Source organism: Mustela putorius, unplaced genomic scaffold, assembly GCF_011764305.1.
Source record: "Mustela putorius furo isolate JIRA1106 unplaced genomic scaffold, ASM1176430v1.1 tig00000997_pilon_pilon_pilon, whole genome shotgun sequence".
NCBI classification, from domain to species: domain Eukaryota; kingdom Metazoa; phylum Chordata; class Mammalia; order Carnivora; family Mustelidae; genus Mustela; species Mustela putorius.
The window spans coordinates 211214-231897 of NW_025421527.1; the positions used below are offsets into that span (position 1 = coordinate 211214).

The 20684-nt window shown below is 52.6% G+C and overlaps 1 protein-coding gene across 3 annotated transcripts in view; it reads right to left on the minus strand.

The window, feature by feature from the left end:
* CUNH1orf226 (chromosome unknown C1orf226 homolog) overlaps positions 1 to 20684 on the minus strand; it is a 260479-nt gene that overhangs the window by 40965 nt on the left and 198830 nt on the right. For all 3 annotated transcript variants that reach the window (XM_045086554.1, XM_004751409.3, XM_013055532.2), the window contains exon 5: positions 3295 to 3403. In XM_045086554.1, coding sequence (XP_044942489.1) covers positions 3295 to 3403 — 109 coding nt within the window. The remainder of the gene's footprint in view (positions 1 to 3294; positions 3404 to 20684) is intronic.

Here is a 20684-nt window from a genome sequence, read left to right on the forward strand (position 1 = left end):
AAAAAGGAAAATCTATGTCAGAGTGCCTTGGGTCATTCAGAGTTAAGGAGCTCTCCGTGTGCAAGTGACAAAGGCAGGAGAATCTCACTGCAAACAGGTCCTGGAGAACGAGGCTACTCCTTGTTCTTCAACTTCCTGATGGAAAACAGTACAATGGCGTGGTTAAGAGTCAGATTCTCTGGGCTCAGTCCCACTTGTTATGACTTATGCCCCTTAAGCTTCTGTTTTCCCATCTGGAAAATGAAGAGTGGACAAGGGCCTATCTCACACACCTGCCACAGGAATGATGTAAGAGAACTTGCATATAGAGAGTTTAGAAGAGTCACAGGCATAGCAGGTAAACAAAACAGATGACTTCCTTCTAAGCCAGAACCTGAGTGACCCGGGGTCCTGGGTGACCAGCAGGTGCTAGGCTGGCTTGCCACAGTCTTCTGCTGTCTAGCTCCTGACAAGAGCCCAAGAGGAGAACCACGCCGGCCGTATGCGTGAGCAACCCGCGCGAGGGTCCCCAGACCCAGAATCACGGTCGTGTGGGGGCACAAATGGGGGCCTCCAACAGGACAGCAGAGACGCCTCACCCCTGTTCTCAACCCACAGGAGAGACAGCTCTGCTCCCCAGGGTGAACGGGAACCACATGAGGAGACTGTCTGGGCCCTGGGTGCCCACCCTGGGGCCATGGTGTGATCCAAACAGTGATACCCCAAGCCCTTGACACAGCAAGGAGCTCATCAGTGGGTTTTCCACACTGTGAGCAACACAAAGGCTCTGGAGAACAGCCAGGCCCGCTGGCTGCCAGTCAAAAGATCTCCCGATCGACCTCCAATGCTCTGAAAACATCCCTGCAACACACGTCTCCTGAGGGCATGGAGTCCCCACACCCCCACACCCCCTAAGTTCCTATGACTGGCCAGTTAAAACTCTCACCCAAACTATTACCTCCCCAGGCCAGAAGCGCTTTACAAAACCGCAAATCACCATCCCTAGAGACTCACCGGGATAAGCATGTAAAACCTTGCAGGCGGGTCCCCCGCGCGCCCCTCTGCAGGCTTCGCTGCACAACTCACTTCTCCTCACTGGCTCTTCCACGCACACTTGGGCAGCAGCACACCCCACAGGCTGGCGATAGCATTCTTCCAGCTGCGTGGCTGCAGGCCAGCAAGGGGTCTGAGAACCCACTCCTCTGAGAGTAACAACCTCAGGAGCCAAGGGGAAAAGGGCCATGGAAAATAGAAGAGCCAGATCCGAATGAGGCCCGAGAGCTTGGAGACACGGGGAAAGCTGAACTGAGAAGGAGCCAGGCGACCGCTGCTTGTCACTGGGTAATAAGAACCTAACTCCGTGCTTTGCTTCAAGGTCAAAGTCCCAGTGGGCCCTGCCCCCCGAATCAGGTTTTGGCAGAAGGATGGGACGACCCCACTGTGTTTGTGTCACTCTGCTACATGTGATGGCAAAGCAAACAGAAGGAATGATACCCTTTACCCTAGGTTTCCCTGCTCAAAAGTCTTCCATTCTGACTCCGGCCAGTGCCTCTTCAGGCGACCGTGGGCAAGTCACTGCATCTCTCTGAGCTTCCGTTTAGTCATCGGGGAAACGGGGGTGAAAGCTACCTGCCCGAACTTCCTCACAGAGGTTTTGGAAGACTCCAGCAAGGTTAGATATTAAAGTACTTGGTAAATTATAACATGCCGTGTATAGCTCTAATAGATCCCAAGGCCCACGTGGTCCAGTCTCTAGACAAAATGGAAGTCGGATGGACAGTCGGGCACTCAAAATGAATTAAAAGGGATCGCAGTCTTCAGCTGCACCTGTCAAAGCACATTATGGGGAGCCGATTCTTAATTCTCAGGAACACTGCATTTCCCAGATCCCTTACACCTCCGAACTATAGAAGAGCCATTTGCCTTCCCAAGACCCCCGTGCTTGTCTGCGGCCCCTCTGGCTTCTCTCTGCCCCCCGCCCCTCTTCCTATCAGTTCTTCAACACGCAGCTGGACTCGGCCCCACTGACACACTTTCCCTCCACTGTACTATCATCTAGAAGTCTGGCAACTTGTGCATTTTCCTTCCACCTTTCCAGTTCTAGGTCCTTCTATCCAAATTTCATGATCTGCATTAAAAAGCCTGGGAACAGGTGGCCAAGGACACCAATCTCCTTAGAGGAAGAAGGTAAATTGGCAAAGCACGGGGGACAAGTCGGGAACTGGACACACACATTAGTGAATCACAGCCCCGTCACGTATTACCCTGATTAGGCCTACTTGACACAGTCCCTACAAATCCATTAAAGATGCTTCATAGTCTATGAAGTCATACAGCATCAAAGAAGGGGTCCCCAGGAAGGGATCTGGAAGTTGTCCTCACAGAAAGCCATGCTCTGTAGTTTGTGGCCAGAGCAGCAGACGTGTAAGGAATCTTAGAGGCATAAAGAAAGTGTTTTCTGAAATCCCCTCTGCAGAAAAATAGCTCCTAGGAGATTACACAGATTACAAAGCAAAAACATGATCCTGTAGCCAAATCAGTTTTGTGAGATGCTGGGTTAAACAGAGTTAAAGGAGTTTCTCGAACTTTAGGACTTCCCAGCAAATTCAAAGAGGATAATTTTGATATGGAACATTTTGGGTGGTAAATATTTTCCAGGAGACATTGTGGGAAACTCTGCTTTTGACTCACCTCCTTGTTTTATAGACAAGGAAGCGGAGACCCATAGGGGATAGTGACCCACATAACATCTCTCAGGGCTCTCGTAGAGAGGAGGGGCTAGACCCCAGGTTTCTAACTCCAGTTTTGTGTTAAATTCTGGAGAAAAGATAGAAATAGCATCTACCAAATTGCCAAAGTTGCATTTACTCAAGCATCAAGGTTACAACCCAAAAACAGCCACCCAGGACAGCCAGCCTCGCACACAGAGTCTCCACTAGCCTCCACATGTCATGACTTGTAGGCCCCTGATCGATATTCAGAATATGATAGAAGATCATTTAAGTCAACGCCGTGCTTCCTGCCTACCAAACTCCTGGTGCGATCCATCTGTCCTGTTCCAGAGCCCTTGTCCATCGGCCCAAGAACGCTCGAGATGTCCGCGTGTCACGGAGTACAAAGCTGAGATGAAACTGAAGGGGAAGTTCATTACACAGGGACACTGACAGACCACTCGGAAGGCTCCCGCATGTCACGCATGCAGAGCCACCTCGAATCTTGCCTCTCTGACAACAGGGAAGGGGTCAACACTGGGGAGGGGGGTTATTCTGGTTCTGTCAGAGGAAAATAAAAAATGACCAAAGACGGCCCATTTACCTTCTTCTTGGATTTAAAGACGTTACACCTGAAAATGTTGCTGGCACCGTCTCGGGCAATATAGCTGAAGATCTTCAGGTCCTGGGAATCATGAGAAACGTAGAAGATCCTACACGAAGAGGAACAGAAAAATGCACTGAAGATTGCATTAGGTTCAAATCTCCATCAAGGTAAACTCTGTTGAAGGGCATGCTGAAGACAGAGCTCGCCTCTTCCTACGAAGGCAGGCAGCACTTTCCAAAAGCATCAGACACTCCCCTGAGTGAGCTCTGGATTCAGAAGTGGGGGCCTGGGCGGGACACGGACCCCGTGCTATTGCTGGGCAGCAAATCTGTGCCGGGAGCTTGTCTGTTAGAAGGAAAAAAATTGTTACCATCCTTATCAGGGCAATGAGTCCACATCCTACTGATGGAAATGGGGGCAAGTTTCTGGACGCCTGTCCATGGGTCTATCCAGACGAGGGGAGTCGGGGAGCCGGTAGCGCGGGCCCCGCTGGGGGAGATGAAGACAGTCTGTGTGGTTATCAGAGTCCCTCTCCAGCAGGCCCACGGCCTCTACACGACTGTTCCATGGCTCCACCCATCCTCCCACCCCCACGTGCCCACTGCGGGCCGGGCGCTATCCCAGCAGCAGCAGGACAGACAAAAGCCCTAAAGCCACAGAGCTCACGAGCAGGGGATCTCCATCAACAACACGAGGGCTCTGAGGAAAAAGAGGCAGAATGGGGGGCAGTGTGTGGGGCGGCTGTTCTAGCCAGGGCGGGAGACCCTGTGGAGAGGCAGAGGCCGGAGCATAGGGAACCTCTCGGGGAGGCCCGTGCCAACACCACTGCAAGAAGTGGGAGCCGCTCCCATGAAAGCCCTGCGGCATCCAGAAGGTGCTGGAAGCATTCGCGGAACGGCCAGAGGTCACGGTGGCTTCAGTGGAGCTTGTGGGCTTGGTGACGGGGTCATGGAAGCAGCCAGAGGCCAGCACATGGGGGCCCTGGAAGGTCAGAGCATGTGCTCCAGGGGAGAAGAGGAACCCCTGGGGAGGGGTGCGTCTGAGCAGAGGACTCACTTCCTGGTGCTCTTTTCTGGCTGCTGGGGACAAGAGCGAAGACGGAAGGAAGGCTGAGGAAAGGGGAAAAGTCGTAAGCAAGGCCCCCACTGGCGGAGTCTGAAGGGGTCTAGGGCAGGCTGCCGCGGGATCAGCCGCGTCTGAGCGCTGACAGCATGGGGCAGGGGAGGGGAGAAGCGGGGGCGCATCTCTGGGACCTCCCTCTCCTCATTCCCCGAAAACATCTCTTCCTCCATCGTTACTGAGACCAAGCCCTGCCCCCCACAGCAAACCTTCTAGGTGGTCCCCCACTGAGTGTCTCTGAATCGTCTCAGATTTATCCCGGTGCCCAGTAAATTGATGAGCGTCCTCGTAATTCTCCAAGCCAGCCGGGCCTTCCTTCTCCCAAGCCCCCTCTGGACAAGGGCCCCGGAGCATCAAGCCAGAAGCCTGAGGCACACCCACCCCTCCCTTGTTCTCCGTCATCTCTTGCTCACGACCCCGTTCTGGGCAGCCCATCTCCTCAGGGCGGCTCGGAAATGTGTTTTCTCCTTCTCCTCCGCGGTCCGGCCTTACTTCACAGAACCTTCTTCTCTCACCTGGGTTTTTGCAACCTGTCTAGCATCTCTCTCTCTGCTTCCTAGCTCCCCTGGGGCCAACCCATTCTCTACCTTGCTAGCAAAGTGGTATTTTTAAAAACACAAACTACGTCTCATTATTTCCCTCTAAAACCTCACAAAGGCTTCCGACTGCCCTCAGAATCAAGTCCAAACTCCTCAGCATGGCTACCTCCCTGCTTTCGTCTTTCCCCAGAGTCCTGCCCTACACAGCCCTTCAGAACCAGTCACATACATCCACCTGCCTTTCCATCCGACAGCCTCAGTGTCCTTCAAGACGCGGGTCAGAGACGCCTTCCTGCCCACCCCATGCTCCCAGCAGGAGCTGACGAACCCCCTTGGGCTCCCCGTCACCACAGCACCTCCCTTGTACTCCAACATTTACGCTAGAGCTCCTGGAAGGAGAAAGGACGACCTCCTGCTGCCCCCAGCGCCAGCATGGTAAGGGACACCCAGAAGGTTCCTACTGCTCGCGGAGGAGGGAGGGAGGCACCGAGCCATGATGTGGTCTGCCTAGTTTTTCACTCCCCCTGCCCCCGAACCAAGGAAGTAAGGTCGGTTAGCGCAGCTGAATCACACACAGAACTCCTTCCGTTTTTGAGTTTTTAATTACTATGCAACGCCCTATGGACTGGGAACGGGAATTACAACGGATAGGAAGGCAGAGCGGCTTGCCGACAGGACACGGGGACCAGGAAGGCGGCCGGGAGCAGCAGCAAGGGAGGTTCACATTCCCTGGCTGCACAAAGCACATTCCAGCAAATTGGAGGGCGGCCGTGTGTGGAGGCAGCCCCTGGGGACTAGCGGCAGGTGGTGCTACGCGTGAGTTCAGAGAGGTGCAGCGTCCTTATTAAAGAAAAATAACCACAGGGGCGCCTGGGTGGCTCAGTGGGTAAAGCCGCTGCCTTCGGCTCAGGTCATGATCTCAGGGTCCTGGGATCGAGTCCCGCATCGGGCTCTCTGCTCAGCGGGGAGCCTGCTTCCTCCTCTCTCTCTCTGCCTGCCTCTCTGCCTACTTGTGATCTCTCTCTCTCTGTCAAATAAATAAATAAATAATCTTTAAAAAAAAAAAAAGAAAGAAAATAACCACACAAAAAAAAAAAAAAAGAAAGAAAAGATAACCTCTAGCTCACCCAAAATGTCTGCTAGTCAGAGCTTCGACCAGTGTCCACCAACACAGCCAAGCGGCACAAAGTTTTTCCAAGCGACCTCATTCACCAAGAAGTGAATAAACCAACAAATTAAGGCTGCAGATCCAAATTTCCAGGTCTAGAAACATATTCCAAGAACACTTATTTCTTCATATGGTTTTCTTAAAAACTGTGATTCTGGGGGCACCTGGGTGGCTCAGTTATTAAGCGTCTGCCTTTGGCTCAGGTCATGATCCGGAGGTCCTGGGATCGAGCCCCTGCTCAGCAGGGAGCCTGCTTCTCTCTCTCTCACTCCCCCTGCTTGTGTTCCCTCTCTTGCTGTGCCCCTCTCTGTCAAATGAATAAATAAAATCTTTTTTTTTTTTTTAAAGAAGAACTGTGATTCTGTGTGTTGGGGCAGGGGAGGGAAGGAGACCAATATGAGTGCTCCAGAGAATGAGGGAAGACTTTTTCCTCTTCTTTATCCTGAAGTCTGGTGCCATTTTGATCCTGCTTCCAAAAAGCAGCTCGATTTTCTCAACTTTCTGTGTAATTATCAAAGGTGGGATACCACAGTAGTTCACTATATAGTAAGACAGTAGCTCATTATACTGCAATGATGATTACTAAGGTTTTGTTAGGTTCTGTTCTCCCTTCAAATTTCTTGTTTTTATTTTCAAGTTCGCATACAATTCTAATTCTCACACCTGCTAATGGAACTGTTACGCTTCAAAGCTATAGCAATAAACTCTTCTATTTTCTACTCATGAACTTACCATGAATGACTGAAATAGAAAGGGGATCTTGAAGCAACTAGATTTGGAGATTATCACAGAATTCAGGTTGACAGAGCACTAAAGGAACAGCGACCCACCACCAACACCTCCTTTCCTCGACTAGTAATCTAAAGTAAACTTATTTCTCTCAAGAGCACAGAAGAAAAACAGAGTAGCGCAAAGACACTTTGGGAGGTCATCAGGCCTGAATCCCACCCAGCGTCCCCGCCCTTCAGGATGTGTCCGCGAAGGGCAATTCATCCCAGTAGAGGACTCCCTTTCTGGGAGCTTCTCCTTACTTGGGGAATTTTTGCATATGTTAGTTAGAAATCGACCAACAGGAATGCAGCAGAGGGAAACAAATGCCGGCCCTTGTTGGGGACAGACCCTGATATCGGATATCGGCCGGGCTCGGCAACGGACTAGCAGGAGATCCCGGCTCCCCATGGTTCTGCGCCAGTGAACCAGGGATGATCACAGCACTGCCTCTCGGCCTGGGCTTTGGAGGAGGACTGCACCCAGAGAGGGGAGCCCCCAGCAGCAAGTGGTTATGGGACGGTAAGCGCCTTATTACCGCCACCCTTTGGGGCTTTAGAGAACAAGGCTAATCCTCTGTCCACAGGGCAACCTCCGGGATATTCAGAAACTGCTGCCACGCTTCATGTGCTCATTGGTAAAGCGATCCACTACCCTCTCTTTGGACAGTTCTTGCACGGCACCATGTCCGTGGCTTATGGCCCCACCAGGCTTGCACTGAGGGCTGCGGGTGAGAAAGATCTGGGTTCAAGTCGTAGCTTTTCCACTTCCCAGCTGTTGACCTCAGGCCCACCCCTCCATTGACAGAGCCCTTTCCATCCTCACTTGAATCAGTATTTACACACACACACACACACACACACACACACTCTCTCTCTCTCCATATTTAACACAACAACCAGCACACGGCAAGTTGCTTGCTTGGCAAACAGGAGTTCCCTCTTCCCTGTGAACTTTCCTGCACACCCCCAGCTCTCCAGGGACTCTTGCCAAGGACACGGAACTGCATCACATTCCCGGGTTCGCGGAGCAGGACAGGATCTCCTGGTTGCTCCGCACTGTGGTCAGCTCAGACGCTCGAAGCCAATTCGCACGACGGTGCTCGAGGGCGGGTGTGTAAGCATACCTGGGTCATTGGTTTTTAGCACTGGTGCCTGGCGACCACGACTTCCTTTTCCGAGCTCTCACAGACTGTCTGTGTCATGATCTCTTGGAGGAGTTCACTAGTGTGTGATCCCTGGACGAAGACTTTCCTCCTTCCTAAAAAGTGGCATGGAATGTCTCGTGCTGGCCACCTTCTCACATCTCATTCGTTAGGACCTCAGGACCCAAGTACCTGAGGCTCAGACACACTTAAAGAAGGGACACCTTTGTCCTCATGGTTTTTAAACGTTGTTTTGTAAGTCTCCTATGTTCTAACATTTCTAGTTTGAAGATTGGATGGTGCTGCACTGAAGGAAGAAAAGGAAGAAAAATGGAACGGGCAGATGCAGAGAGAGGCCTGGCAGCTCCGGGCCCCGTGCTCCATCCCCTGTGCCGGTTCTCTTGTCCTTAGCCCCTTCCTAGAGCCCACTGAGCCCGGAAGCTCGGTCCATCGCGGCTGCTCCTCTGCGTTCACGTTTGCTTTTAAGCTCTGCCTGCCATTCCGTGTTCTTTTAAGGAGCCCCATATAAAAATCTGGGTAGCCACCATGATATTTCTCCATGGGCTCCCCTCTTTGGGACCAACTGGAATCAGTTAACATTGCACTTGTGTCCACAAGTGCTCACCCCTCCCCGCCACTCCGGGTTACTCTGTCCCCAGCCTTCTCTCTGATAGGATGACCTCTAAACCGGCATGGCCTTGGCCCCCTGTGTGAGAGCTCCGTCCCCCGTCCTCGTCTCTGTGGGGATGGTCTGTTGACTATGGAATCTACTGGCTACAGAGAATGTGAAGAGTTTCGAGCAAGGTTTCCTGAGTCTGTGTACACGTCGCCCCACCCAGGACCCACAGCTGCGTCCCCCTCACACGGGCCCCCACAGCCGGTTCTGCTCACAGCCTGTGGGGAGGGTCTCACTGGCTGGCCTGGGGCCTGCCGCAGCCCAAACCACACATGGGGGTTCTAGACCACACGTGGGGCCTTGGGCAGTTTTTTCCTGCTCTCCTTATCCTTGAAATGAGACTAAAAATCTCTCTCAGAGTTGTAAAGGTCTGGGATGGGCAGATGGAGAGTGGGCGAGACGGGGGATGGGCAAATATTCCGTAGCCCATGTGCTGTAGAAATACTTTTAACCTGTGAGCCTGTGAGTGAAAGAACAAAGCGAAGTCACCCCTGGGCCCCTGATGTCACCATGGGGGGCAGGGCCTCGAGCTATAAGGGAGCAGAGGTTCTCTTGAGCTCTCAGAGCCGTGGGCGTTCCTAACCCAAAAGACACCCCCCAGGACAGAGCAGAATGGACCGTGGCTGGAACCATAAGCTACCGAGTAGCTTGCAGATGGCAGAAACAAAACCCAATGGGATCTATTTTTTTTTTTTAAGATTTTATTTTTGAATCGTCTCCACACCCAATGTGGGGCTCGAACCTACAACCCCAGGATCAAGAATTGCTTGTTCCACCGATTGCGCCAGCCAGGTGCCCCCAGTGGGTCTTCCAAGGCCAAAGCACTGGGAGAGAACAAAGCATGAGGTGAAAAGCACAGGGGACACCAGAACCGCCCTGCTGGGTCAGAACTGCCGAGGACAGCTCTGTCCTGAGAGAATCCCATGTCACTCCCACCCCGCAAGAGCAAGGACGCCCCCAGGCAGCCCAGCCACCCGCCCCCAAATGAATATGTTATCCTCTAAGCACCTGGGGGCAGTTTTAGGAGAGGTGCTGGTTTGGAGGGAGCCCCCAGGGCTTTGCTCTCAGAACCACACGAGGGTCAGAGCAGCAAGCACGCCCCCCACCCCCGCCCCTCACAAAGGACTGGTGAGTCTCTCTCAGCCCGCCAGCCCTGCTACGTGAACATGTGTCCACACTCCGGTCCCTGCTTGTCACATTTTCTCCATGCTTCTGAGCTTTAATTGAATCTTTAGATAAAATTGACCTTTGTGGTGATCATTTTTCTCTCTCATTACCGTTTCGGTCGGATTAGCTTTTCCTCCCGCTGCGTTCCCGGGGCTCTCTATCACTTGGGCTGGTTTTCTTCTATCAGAAGTTCCTTCCGTTTCTGTCTCCTCCATCTCTCATTTTGGCCATTCTGGACGTGAGGCCTGCTCCCCTCAGACGCTTTCTCAGGCTGCTCTCTGGCGTGAGGGGACCACGATGAACTCACGAACTGGTCCCACAGTGAAACTGCTTACTTCACAGCTGTCCCCAGGGCTGGGACACATCACCCACGTCCCGTGTCTTAACAGACCTGCTCCCCAACGGCATGGTCCAGGGGAAGCCAGGGGTCACACGTATCCAGGGTTACGACTGGGACTTCTCTTTCTGAGGGGACACAATCCAACCCATGACAGTTTCTGAGCCAGAATCTGAACCCCAGCCTTCTCAGCCAGGTTCCTCAACTTCTACACGACCCGCCTGTCCACGTAGCTGACCGCCGACCGTCAAACAGCCTCTGATTACTAGACTGTGGTGGTGACTGATATCCTTTTAGGCATTGAGGCCACCTCGAAACTGTGAATTTCCTTCTCCAGATGTGTTCCCAAGTCTTTGATGCCTCCACAGGTTCTCTCTGGCAGCCTATAAATTCATCCTCCCGTGGATAAGATTTCCAGGGGACACCCGGGGGAGAGGTGCTGGTTTCTCTGCGATCCCCGCCTGCGCACCTTCCACCCGAGTTTCTTCAAATAGACCAACCCGGGAATACTATAAATGCTCATCCTAGTTTTTCCAAAGGCTGTCAGTCCTCAGATGACCCACCTGGAGCTTCCTGGGACTCATGGGATTCATGACACACTCTGTCCTCTGCTCTAATCCACCCCTGCTTCCGCCATCACTTGCTCGGCACATGGGAACCCCCATGCGCCTGACGGGAAGCAAGGACAGGGCACCCACTCCCCTTCCAGGGCTTGGGGTGCCTGGCCGGCATGACCAGGTACTTTTCCTTCTCTGATTCCTCTGACCCACCTCCCGATCCTACATCAGAGAAGGTCCGAATCACAGCTCCCTTGAAGGCACATCACCTCAGGACTCAAGGATAAGAGAATGTGGTGGTGGGGCCGGCATCAGCACCCAAACCCCTCACACAGCCCAGGACAATCTGTCCCAAGACAACCCCCTCTCAATCACGATCTCCTGTTTTCTTTTTCTTCTTCTTCTTTTTTTAATCATACGGAACCATGTATCTTTACTTCCACGCCACAAACAGATCTTGGAACAAAATGGGGGGTTGGGAGGGTGGAGCGGACACATTCTTGATCTCATCACAATTCCCAATCACGTTTTAATGTCCTCTGTTTTCACTTTGGAAGTCTGGGGAAGGGCTGGGTTGGGGGGACTGAGGAAGCCAGGCACCAGGGTTGGGGGATGGGAAAAGGTCATGAAGCCAGACTGTCCTGGCTTGAGAATTCTTTTCTTCCTGCCATGATGCTACAAGCTCTCTCTCTCTCGGCTGTCTCCCACTACCCAAGAGCAGCAGCTGAGGCAGTGTCGAGCCCTGGGGATGGTTCGGCATAACTTTAGTCTAAGAAACATGTATCTTACTCTGCCGACCCCCTCCCCAGCCCCACAGCACATTGTCTCGGGAGGCAGCACGGAGCCCAGTCCAGACTCTGACTTCAAGGAGCTGGTAGTGCTCCACAGTGGGGCGAGCACAGACCGAGGAGCAGAGCCCTGGGGACGTGGGGGACGCAGAGCTGGCCTGCTCCCGGGAAGGGCGCACTCGGAAGCTGCTGTCCCAGCAGCATCCTGAAGAGGTGGGTGGTGATGGGGACTGTGGAGGGGGATGCTTCAGGCTGGGGCCTGGCACGAAAAAGATCACAGGAGTCACCCAAGGTGTGTGCACTAGCGGACTATTTACAAAGGTCAGGGCAGAGTACAGGGAGAGAGGAAGACAGCACAGTCCCCAAGGGAGCCCTTGGCACCCCAGGGCCCCCGAAGCAGGACAGCAGGTGGCTGCCAGAGCCCAGAGAAGGAACCGTGTACCACCTGGCAGAGCCCTCGTGACGGGGAGGCAGCCCATGGACGGCACACACAGTCCAGCCGGCAGGCACTTGGCCTGGTGCAGAGCAGATCTGGATAAGCCAAGGAGAGGCGGCCGTCAGACGGGGCAGGGAGAACACCCCTCGCAAGGGAAACTGCCCAGAGAAGGCATGGAGTCAAAGAAAAGGGTGAGGGGGACGTGGGTCGCTCAGTCGTGTAAGCATCCGACTCTTGTCTTGGCTCAGGTCATGACCGAGCCCTGTGTCGGGCTCTGCGCTGAGCATGGAGCCGATTTGGGATTCTCTCTCTCTCCCTTAAAAACAAAACAAAACAAAACAAAACAAACTGGGGCCCAGAGTTATGAAACAGCGCAATGTGCTTTGGCACCAGGAACACAGCACATGCAAGGGACCAGCAGGAGGCGAGGGCAGAGGGAGGTGAGGACAGCCCAGCTGTCCCTTCGTGAGCTCATGGCACTGATGGGGACTAGGCAGGGCAGTGACATCGTTGGTAGTGCTGGTGGTGGGAGGACGGACTGCAGGAGGACGTGAGCAAGAGAAGGGAGGCCAAGGAGAGGCTATACAATATGGAAGGCGTGGGGGAAGAGGAAGAATTGGGACCGGGGCCTTTGCAGGCCGAGGAGCTGGACTCAAGTCTTGGTCTTGCTGCTCCTAACTGTGAGACACTGGGCGAGCCTTCTAGTGGTCAAGTTTTCATTTCCTCATCCACAGACATACAAACCCTCAGGAGAGCTAATCTGGGAAGTCAGATGCCAAGCACAGGGCAGGGGATGGATGCAGCCTGGACTTGGGCAGTGCACGGTCTGGGCAACCAGGCTGATGGGCCCGAAGTCCAGGCAAGAAAAGGGGAAGCTCTAAGACAGCAGCAGTGATGATGGGTAGCAGGATGGATTCCAGAGCCATTTCCCTGGACATGAGGAGGAGGAAGATTCTGAGTTGGGCGGACAAAACACTAACTAGATTATGGGACACAGAAGCAGGAAAAGGAGAGGGCACAGGGAAGTGGTGTTGAACATGTCAACGCTGAGAGGTGACTAAAGCACTCAGACGGCCCTTCTGGTGAGATAAGTAGAAATAAGTGATCAGGAGAGAGGCCCAGACTTAGGAGCCACCAGGATGCAGAAGGCGATGGCAGCCATGGGAAGCAGGAGATCCCTCCTCGTAGTGGGTAGGGAAGGAAGGGAATTCTCAGGCTCACTGAGAATCCTGGTAATGGGACTGACTGAAACAAAGGGCAGAAGAGGGGGAGCCTTCAAAAAACACAGCAGGAAAAGACCAGGAGAGAAGAGAAGGAACACGAGGAACCAGCACACAAGTGTGGGAGGAGAGAGTCTCCAGAAGGAGGGAAGGTCCACGGTGTTCGGTGCCCTGGAGGGATAGAAGCTGAGGAGGAGGCTGCGGAGAGCCAGGGATTAGCACGCCAGACATCCCTGGCAACGGCGGCCAGGGCGGGCTTGGTGCGGGGTGCAGAAGCCCCGATCTAATGAGCTGAGCAACAAGCAGGGGTTTTGGAAACACACACCCCAAGAGCTATTACCTGAAGAGTCTGGCAGGGAAAGGACAAGCTAAGAAGGCGGGCTCCGGGAGCGCCTCCGCTCTATTGATGGCAAAACCTGAGCCTATTTATAGGCTCAAAAAGGAAGAAACAAAGCAGAAATAGCTGCAAGATCCAGGGGAAAAGAGAGGGAAAACGTTTCAAGATGCAGACAAGACGGCCGGGGATGGGGTCTGGGTGCAGAGCCCGACTGGGGAGAGAGTCAGGAGGGCGCTCCCTCCGAAGCCGCCCGAGCTGCGCTGGGCCTGCCCCGACTGGTCACCCTCTCCGTGGCGCGGCATCCTGGCGGCCAGGCCGTCCTGATGTGTGCGTAGGAGTCGTCTGCGGCTGAGGCAAGAGCTCGGGAAGATTTTTTTTTAGTCACGTGTCCTGGTTAAAGTGAAGGCTGTTTTAAGGGCTCCCACCTGCATTTTACCTGCAGGCTAATTCCTTCCCTTCCCGCGGGGCGAGGACACCTCCCAGACGCTGGACATGCATCCAAAGGAAAGCACGTGCAGCCAGAAAAAGTTGGTGGCCGTCTTCTTAGAACCGGGATGGACACTTCATTCATGCTGGCGGCGGGGGCGGGGGGGGGCGGGAGGAAGAGCGTCTCCCAGAAATTCATGAAGGGGGCGAGGTGGAAGCGCCGGGGGGAGGCCCAGCCAGGGACGCAGCAGCCTCTCCTGAGACCTGGGTTATGCGCACTTGCCCGTCTCTCGCAGTGAACTTGTCCAATTCCTCCGCGTCAGCTGAGGCAACTGCCAGGCTTAATTGCTTCCTGAGGGCTCTGTCCTTCCCACCAGTGAACAAAGGCAACTGGGAGGGATTGGGATTTAGCTCTTTTGATATTAAAAAACAAAATAAAAAATACCAAAAAACTTCTTACAAACATAAAGATAGAGGTTTGTGTTCACATATTGTGTTTATACACAATGTGCTCACCCGTGTTTGGACATCAGGACCAACAGAGCAGATGGGACCGCTGGCCCGCCGCCCGGACAGCTCCTCCGGGAAGGACACGCACCCGCGATACCCCAGCCCCAGCAGCCAGGACCCCCTAACGATTAAGAGGTCACGGGAGAGGAGACATCCTGGCAAGAAAAGCTTGGAGCAAAACAAATGAGGCAAAAACAACGGGGCAGCGATGTGCTCGCATGCAGACGGCACCCATCGGGGTTATTCTTGGAGGCTCTTCTAGCTCTTCCCCTCCAAAGACCCCTTTATCGAGGCTATTGTTAAAGCCAAGAGGAACACATCTACCCTTTATTATGGGTTCACTCCTCCCATCCACTCTCGGACGGTTTTGAATTATCAGTAAAAAACAGTAACAAACTGGACAAGACATAAGTCAAAGACCGAGATGATGCACAGAAAAAGATGCCCCCACCCCCAGCAGCAGTATCAGAGGACAGGGCTGGCGTCTCCTGCCACCTTGAGGAAGGAGAGAGTTTATTTTCAGAGGTGGCCTTGGCTTTGTGGTGAATCCCACAACACGGCTGGCTGGCTCCCTGAGCGGAACTGAGCAAGGTCACATGACTTCTGGATCCTCGGTGTTCCCAAGGGCAAGGCTGCCTTTTGAACAGTCATGCATGTTCTTGATGTTAAGCTTCTTATTTTTTTTATCCCCTTCCCCAAATAAGGTATGGGTGGCATTCAGTGCTCCACATAGGTCTACAGGTTGGTTGGTTCATTCATTCGTCCATCCATCCATCCAATCAACCCTAGATAAAAGTCCATAGAAAAGGTACCCATCTCCTGGGAATTTTGCAAAGATTTAACAAGAAATCAGTTCCATTCAACAAACATGTATTGAGCACAATTACATGAAGACAGCAGTCATGGGAGCACAAAGAGGAGTAAGATGTAGTTCCTACGATGAACCAGAAGACAGAGAAACAGAATGAACTTAAGGACTAGATAGCCCTGGGGTCCAGAGAAGAATCGAAATCAGATCTCCACCGTGGGAGCAGGGCTGAAAGCAAGAAAGGATTCCTCGTGGATGCAGCAAACCTTGGGATTCTCGTCCAAGAACTTGACAGACCGGTAACTGAACCCAGAACACCTGACCAATCATGGTCTGATCACGATGGCCACCAGCCATTGGGAAAGGCTGGAACTTCCCCACAGCTGCTTCTCAGGGTCTCCCAATAAAGGCTGTGGGGACTCACAGACAACCCAGCTTTTCTCCTCCCGTATTTCCTGAACTCTATGCAGAGCCCTCTGGATCTCCCAGCCGTGCTCATCTCCGCGGTCTGAGGTCTGTGCTAGCAGGAAAGCAGCCAGGCTCATGACTAGCTCTACCCTTCTGAGCAGTAGTGCATCACCTTTTCCTAACTATGCCAAGATGCAAGAGGGATCCCTGGGCTTCCCAGCCAGAATTGAGAGACAGGGCACTACACACAGCATCTGGACTGGTGTGTGGTGTAGAATGCCCAAGGGACCACTGTGGGATGAGCTGGGACAGCACCTGACTACGATGATAGACCCGGTCTCTTAGGACTCATCAGACAAGGGCCACAGCTCTGGAGCGAGGGCAAGCTTTACTTGCCTTTGGAGTGAAGGGTGACTGCACAATGGCCCTTACACCCCAGCGTCACATGCAGACCCTGTGCCAACCCTCCCACATCCAAGTGAATCCCCAAACACCTAGGGTACCAAAAAGCTCGTCCTATGCAAACTCCCTTCCCCTTTACGTGATTGGAAACCCACCAACAAAAGACTGGTATGGTTTGAAGAGGCAGTGCCTCTAAACAATGGGCAAGTGCCACTTGGGCCGACAAAATAAACCCCATGAATCACTCAAACACTAAATTATTAAGCAAGGTAGGTCCCCCCCCCCCATCCTCCTACAGAAGGACCTCTAATGATAAAGCTTCCCTGCTTGAGAAGCAAAATATTCAAAGATAACTGACAACGATTACTGGCACTCGCAGGTCTTACCTTGGAAATGATAAACCACAGGCCTCTGTGGTCCACAAAGTGGACCACAAATTCAAAATTCTGCAAGTATGTACAGGAAGGCTCTGTTCCAGGGACAGAATCCAGTTGCATCAGACTCTCCGAAGTATGTGCGCCCCGGGAAAGATCAAGACCATCCCACGGGTGCCCGGGCCAGGGTCTACCTGGTAGCAGCGAAAGGGGTCAAGGGAAGGGGTGCTGGCTTTGCTCTGCCCACACCCCCCCACCAGAGCCTCGTCATTGCTCTGCAGATTCCCTTTGTGCCTTCCCTTTACCCATGTGAGGAGGAGAAAATGAAACAGAAACAGAATTCCAAAGTAAGCAGTCCCTTAGAAGTGGAACAGGGACCAGGCCTGGTTTCTCTATTCCCCTAGTGTTCCCTCCACAGGGTGATTTCCTCCCCGGTAGACAGAGTTTAATTAGGTGATGTTTTCTAAAGTTGGCCTAATTGCATCTTCCATCGTTCGTGTAAAAGATGTCTAAGGCTGGGCACAGAGACCCCAAGCCAGAGGTCCAGCTTCGCTCATGCTGATGGCCCCTCAGTTTTCTGCTATTTGCTACCTACCAGCTTTGCAATTCAGGCTGCCAAGAAGGGCAGAGCAGAAGGCCACCGAGAAAATAAGGAAGCTTACTGGCTGCCTGAAATGGATATTTCAGCACCAACCGCCCCAGCTTTGTCACGTCGCATCTGTGGAGCCCTACTACGTGGCCCCTTGCAGACCCCAGGGATACAGCCGTGCACAAAACACAGCGGTTCCTGCCTTCGCACTTAGAGTTACTATGATGCAATTTGCCATTCTTTTGCCTTGATTGAATTTGTTTCTTTTTAAAGGTTTTTTAAAATTTATTTGTCAGAAAGAGAGAGCATGAGCAGAGGGAGCAGCAGGCAGAGGTGAAGGGAGAAGCAGACTCCCCGCTGAGCAAGGAGCCCAAAGCGGGGCTCGATCCCAAGACCCTGGAATCAGGGCCGTGCCCCAGGCAGACGCTTAACCGACTGAGCCACCCAGCTGCCCCGAGTCCTATGTGAATACGGAGGCTTCCCAAGCTCAGGGGACTTTGCCAAGCCCACAACGAGGTAGGCAGGTTATGCAGAGCCTGCTTCCGAGGAAAGCTAGAGGATGGGAACAGATAAAGAAGGAACAAGACTATGTAAGATTGAAAGCAAAGGAAAGGCAGGCAGAAACACCAAAATAAGAGGAGAACGGAAAGGCAGGGGGTGGGGGGCACCGAAGGAGCAGCAGGAGGTGCACGGGGTCTGGAGAGGTGGGGTGAGCGCCAGCAAATACGGAGCGCACAGTCTCTGCCAAGGGTTGGAAATCAAAGTCAGACTGCAAGGAGCTTTAGGGTGACAGGCACCGGGCCTGGGAGGGAGCTGAGGGTGGACAGATGTGCTCCTGCACGGGGTGGCAGGGTTGAGGGAGGCTATTTCAGGATAGGAGGGAGAACATGTTGGCAGGGAGAAATGGGGAGGCTGGGGAAGGGTTGGCCACAGCCCATGGGGAAGACACAAGTGGAGCCACACCCAGAATACAGGAGGGCAGGGCACAGAGCCACGGTGGGCCGCGACATGAAGACGGGGATCACCGAGGGAGAGGGAGGGTGTACGGCGCCCACAGGCAGAAGCGGGCGAGAAGGATGCGGCACAGAGTGCAATTAGTACCGGGGCGAATAAGGGATTGCAGAGCGGCCCTGGGGAATGAACTGAAGCCAGATAGCATGAAAGATATGCCCTTTACCCTCTTAGTTCATAACTTTCACCATGCGTAAAATTGAGTAATTCCTACTCATGCATACGTATGAAGAGGCACTGACCATGGAATGTTCTAGCACTAGAGGGAATAAAAGCATCATCTCTACATGAAACACGACTCGCCGCAGCCATGAACACTCCCATCCCTCAGACAAGCTGGCTCAGAAAAGACAGCAGACGTCGGGGAGAGATCTCCCGTTCCGAGGCCCAGCAGAGGCTCCTGAGGGACGAGGCTCAAAGGAGACCTGGTGCACGAGCACCCAGGTCTGCTCCGCCTCCGCCGACCTTCCAGGACTCCGGTACCCGGGGCCCTGCCACGTTCCCGAGACAAGGGAGCCACGGGAACGTGTGCCGGGGCTTGAGGGGGGACTTGGGCATGCCAAGGTTTGAAGGGAGGGAACTTAGAGAGCAGGATCGTCTCTGTCGGGGAGGTCTTGGTCTGATTGTGCAGGGACAGCCTGGATATTGGAGACCTTTAAGAATCCCGAGAGATTTTGTGGCTCCCCAAAATGACAGTGGTGGGTAATTACTACACAGTCTATCTTCCCTCCTAATTACGGGATGCCGCCTGTGTATTACAGGTTAGGGTAGTATCTGATTCCATTAGGAAAATAATGCTTAGAAATTATACACATTTTTAAAACCTTCTATTTTAATCCCCACGGGAACTTGTCCTTCTGCCTTCAAAGGGGTATTATCGCTTTTAAAAACATACAGTTGCTTGGTCTCCGCTGCTCATTTCCAGTTTGTGGCATGGTGGTTCTCCCTTCTTTCCCTACCGAGAGACCAGTGGACCTCTTCCCCTCCTCTGATGAAGCTCCTGGAGGACTCACTGTATCGTCCACTTCCCGAAGGCCAGCCCGCCTTCAGCCTTCGCTCTCTTTTAGGGTGGCTGCCTCTTTTCGCTTATTTGCAAGCCTCTAAAAATGCTGCCTCGGGGATTTTTCTACCCCACTTTCCCAAAAATAAAGTATGAGGGGATACGTTCAAAAGATTTGGCTCTTAACTTCTCATATATATATTTTTTAAGATTTATGTACTTAGAGACAGAGAGAGAGAGTAGGTGCAGCGAGAGAGAACCTTCGAGCAGAGGACTCCCCACTGAGCACAGAATCTCACGACCCTGAGATCACGACCTGAATTGAAATCAAGAGTCAAGATGCTTAACCAACTGAGCCAGCCATGCACCCCCAGAGTACTCTTTACATTTTAAAGATACTGTTTTGTTACATCTGAAAAATTGTTTATAGTTCTTCTGTTTAAATCATGGTGTGAGTTCTGGCTTCCGAGGGGACCCGGACTGATTAACCACTGTTCTCCACGGTGCCGAGCACGGCGAACACCACACGCCAGAGCTTCCCACACATCCTCGTCTCCCTTCCCCAGCTAGCCCTGAATAACGGGTCTCAGACTTGCTCAAAATCAAAGCGTGGCTCAAAGACAAGGTCCCCAAACCAGACCGCACTTCTTCTCATGTCTGATCTCACCAACTACTTGCATGTTAATTAATGACATTTCTGAAGACTGGCTGGACAGCTTATGGGGACCCTCCCTGGTTTGCTCATTTACACTCAAAAACCGGAGAACGACTGCCAGCCTGGCCCCTGAAGGCTTCAGGTCAATTAATTTACTGCCTTTGGTTAAAAAGAAGGATTTTCATTTTACATATCTGGCCCCTAGAATCAGAAATCTTCGGGGGACTGATTATTCCTCCAGTGCCCAGTAAGACTGAGAAGACACCAGGGCAGGGGAACTGCATTTCAAAGGCACAGGGACTTCTATAATGGTACGACCACTCCAGGGCTGTTTTTTAACTTTGGGGGGGACAAAGTATGCCCATTAAACCAGAAGGAGTAAAGTAAGCACGTTAACCAAGGAAGTGAAATCTGAAACAAGGAGAAATTAAACACGAAGCCTTCACTTTTCAGGCCGAGTCCTGTTTTGTCCAACAGCCTTGGCACGCCAGGGACCTGGATGAAAATGTGCTTAGGACACTCACACTTAACTTTAAAGTTTAAAATTTCTTTGACGTTTTTTACCCCACACGAAAAAGCATGTTTCTTCTTAAAAGTAAAGGTAAGGCAAAAGCTACATCTTACTGGTGCTCATTGAAAAAAATCTTTGAAAAAGAAGAACAGCCAGAAGACAGACTACCGAACCTGGGATGTTTCTTAGGCTGCAGCAAACACGACACTGGATTCTGGCATCAAGATCAGCAACTGGGTGGACGGACCAGAGCACAGAGTTCGAAACAAACTAGCCCGAGAGGAAAGGCAGATTTCCACCAGAGCTCCTTCAGCAGAGGGAGAACAATCTTTCAACAAATGAGTCTGGAACCACTGGATGCCTGTTTGCAGGAGGAAGAACGAAAGCTTTGATAGATGCCTCATAGCATCTTAAAGAAACAAACTAAGGGGCATCTG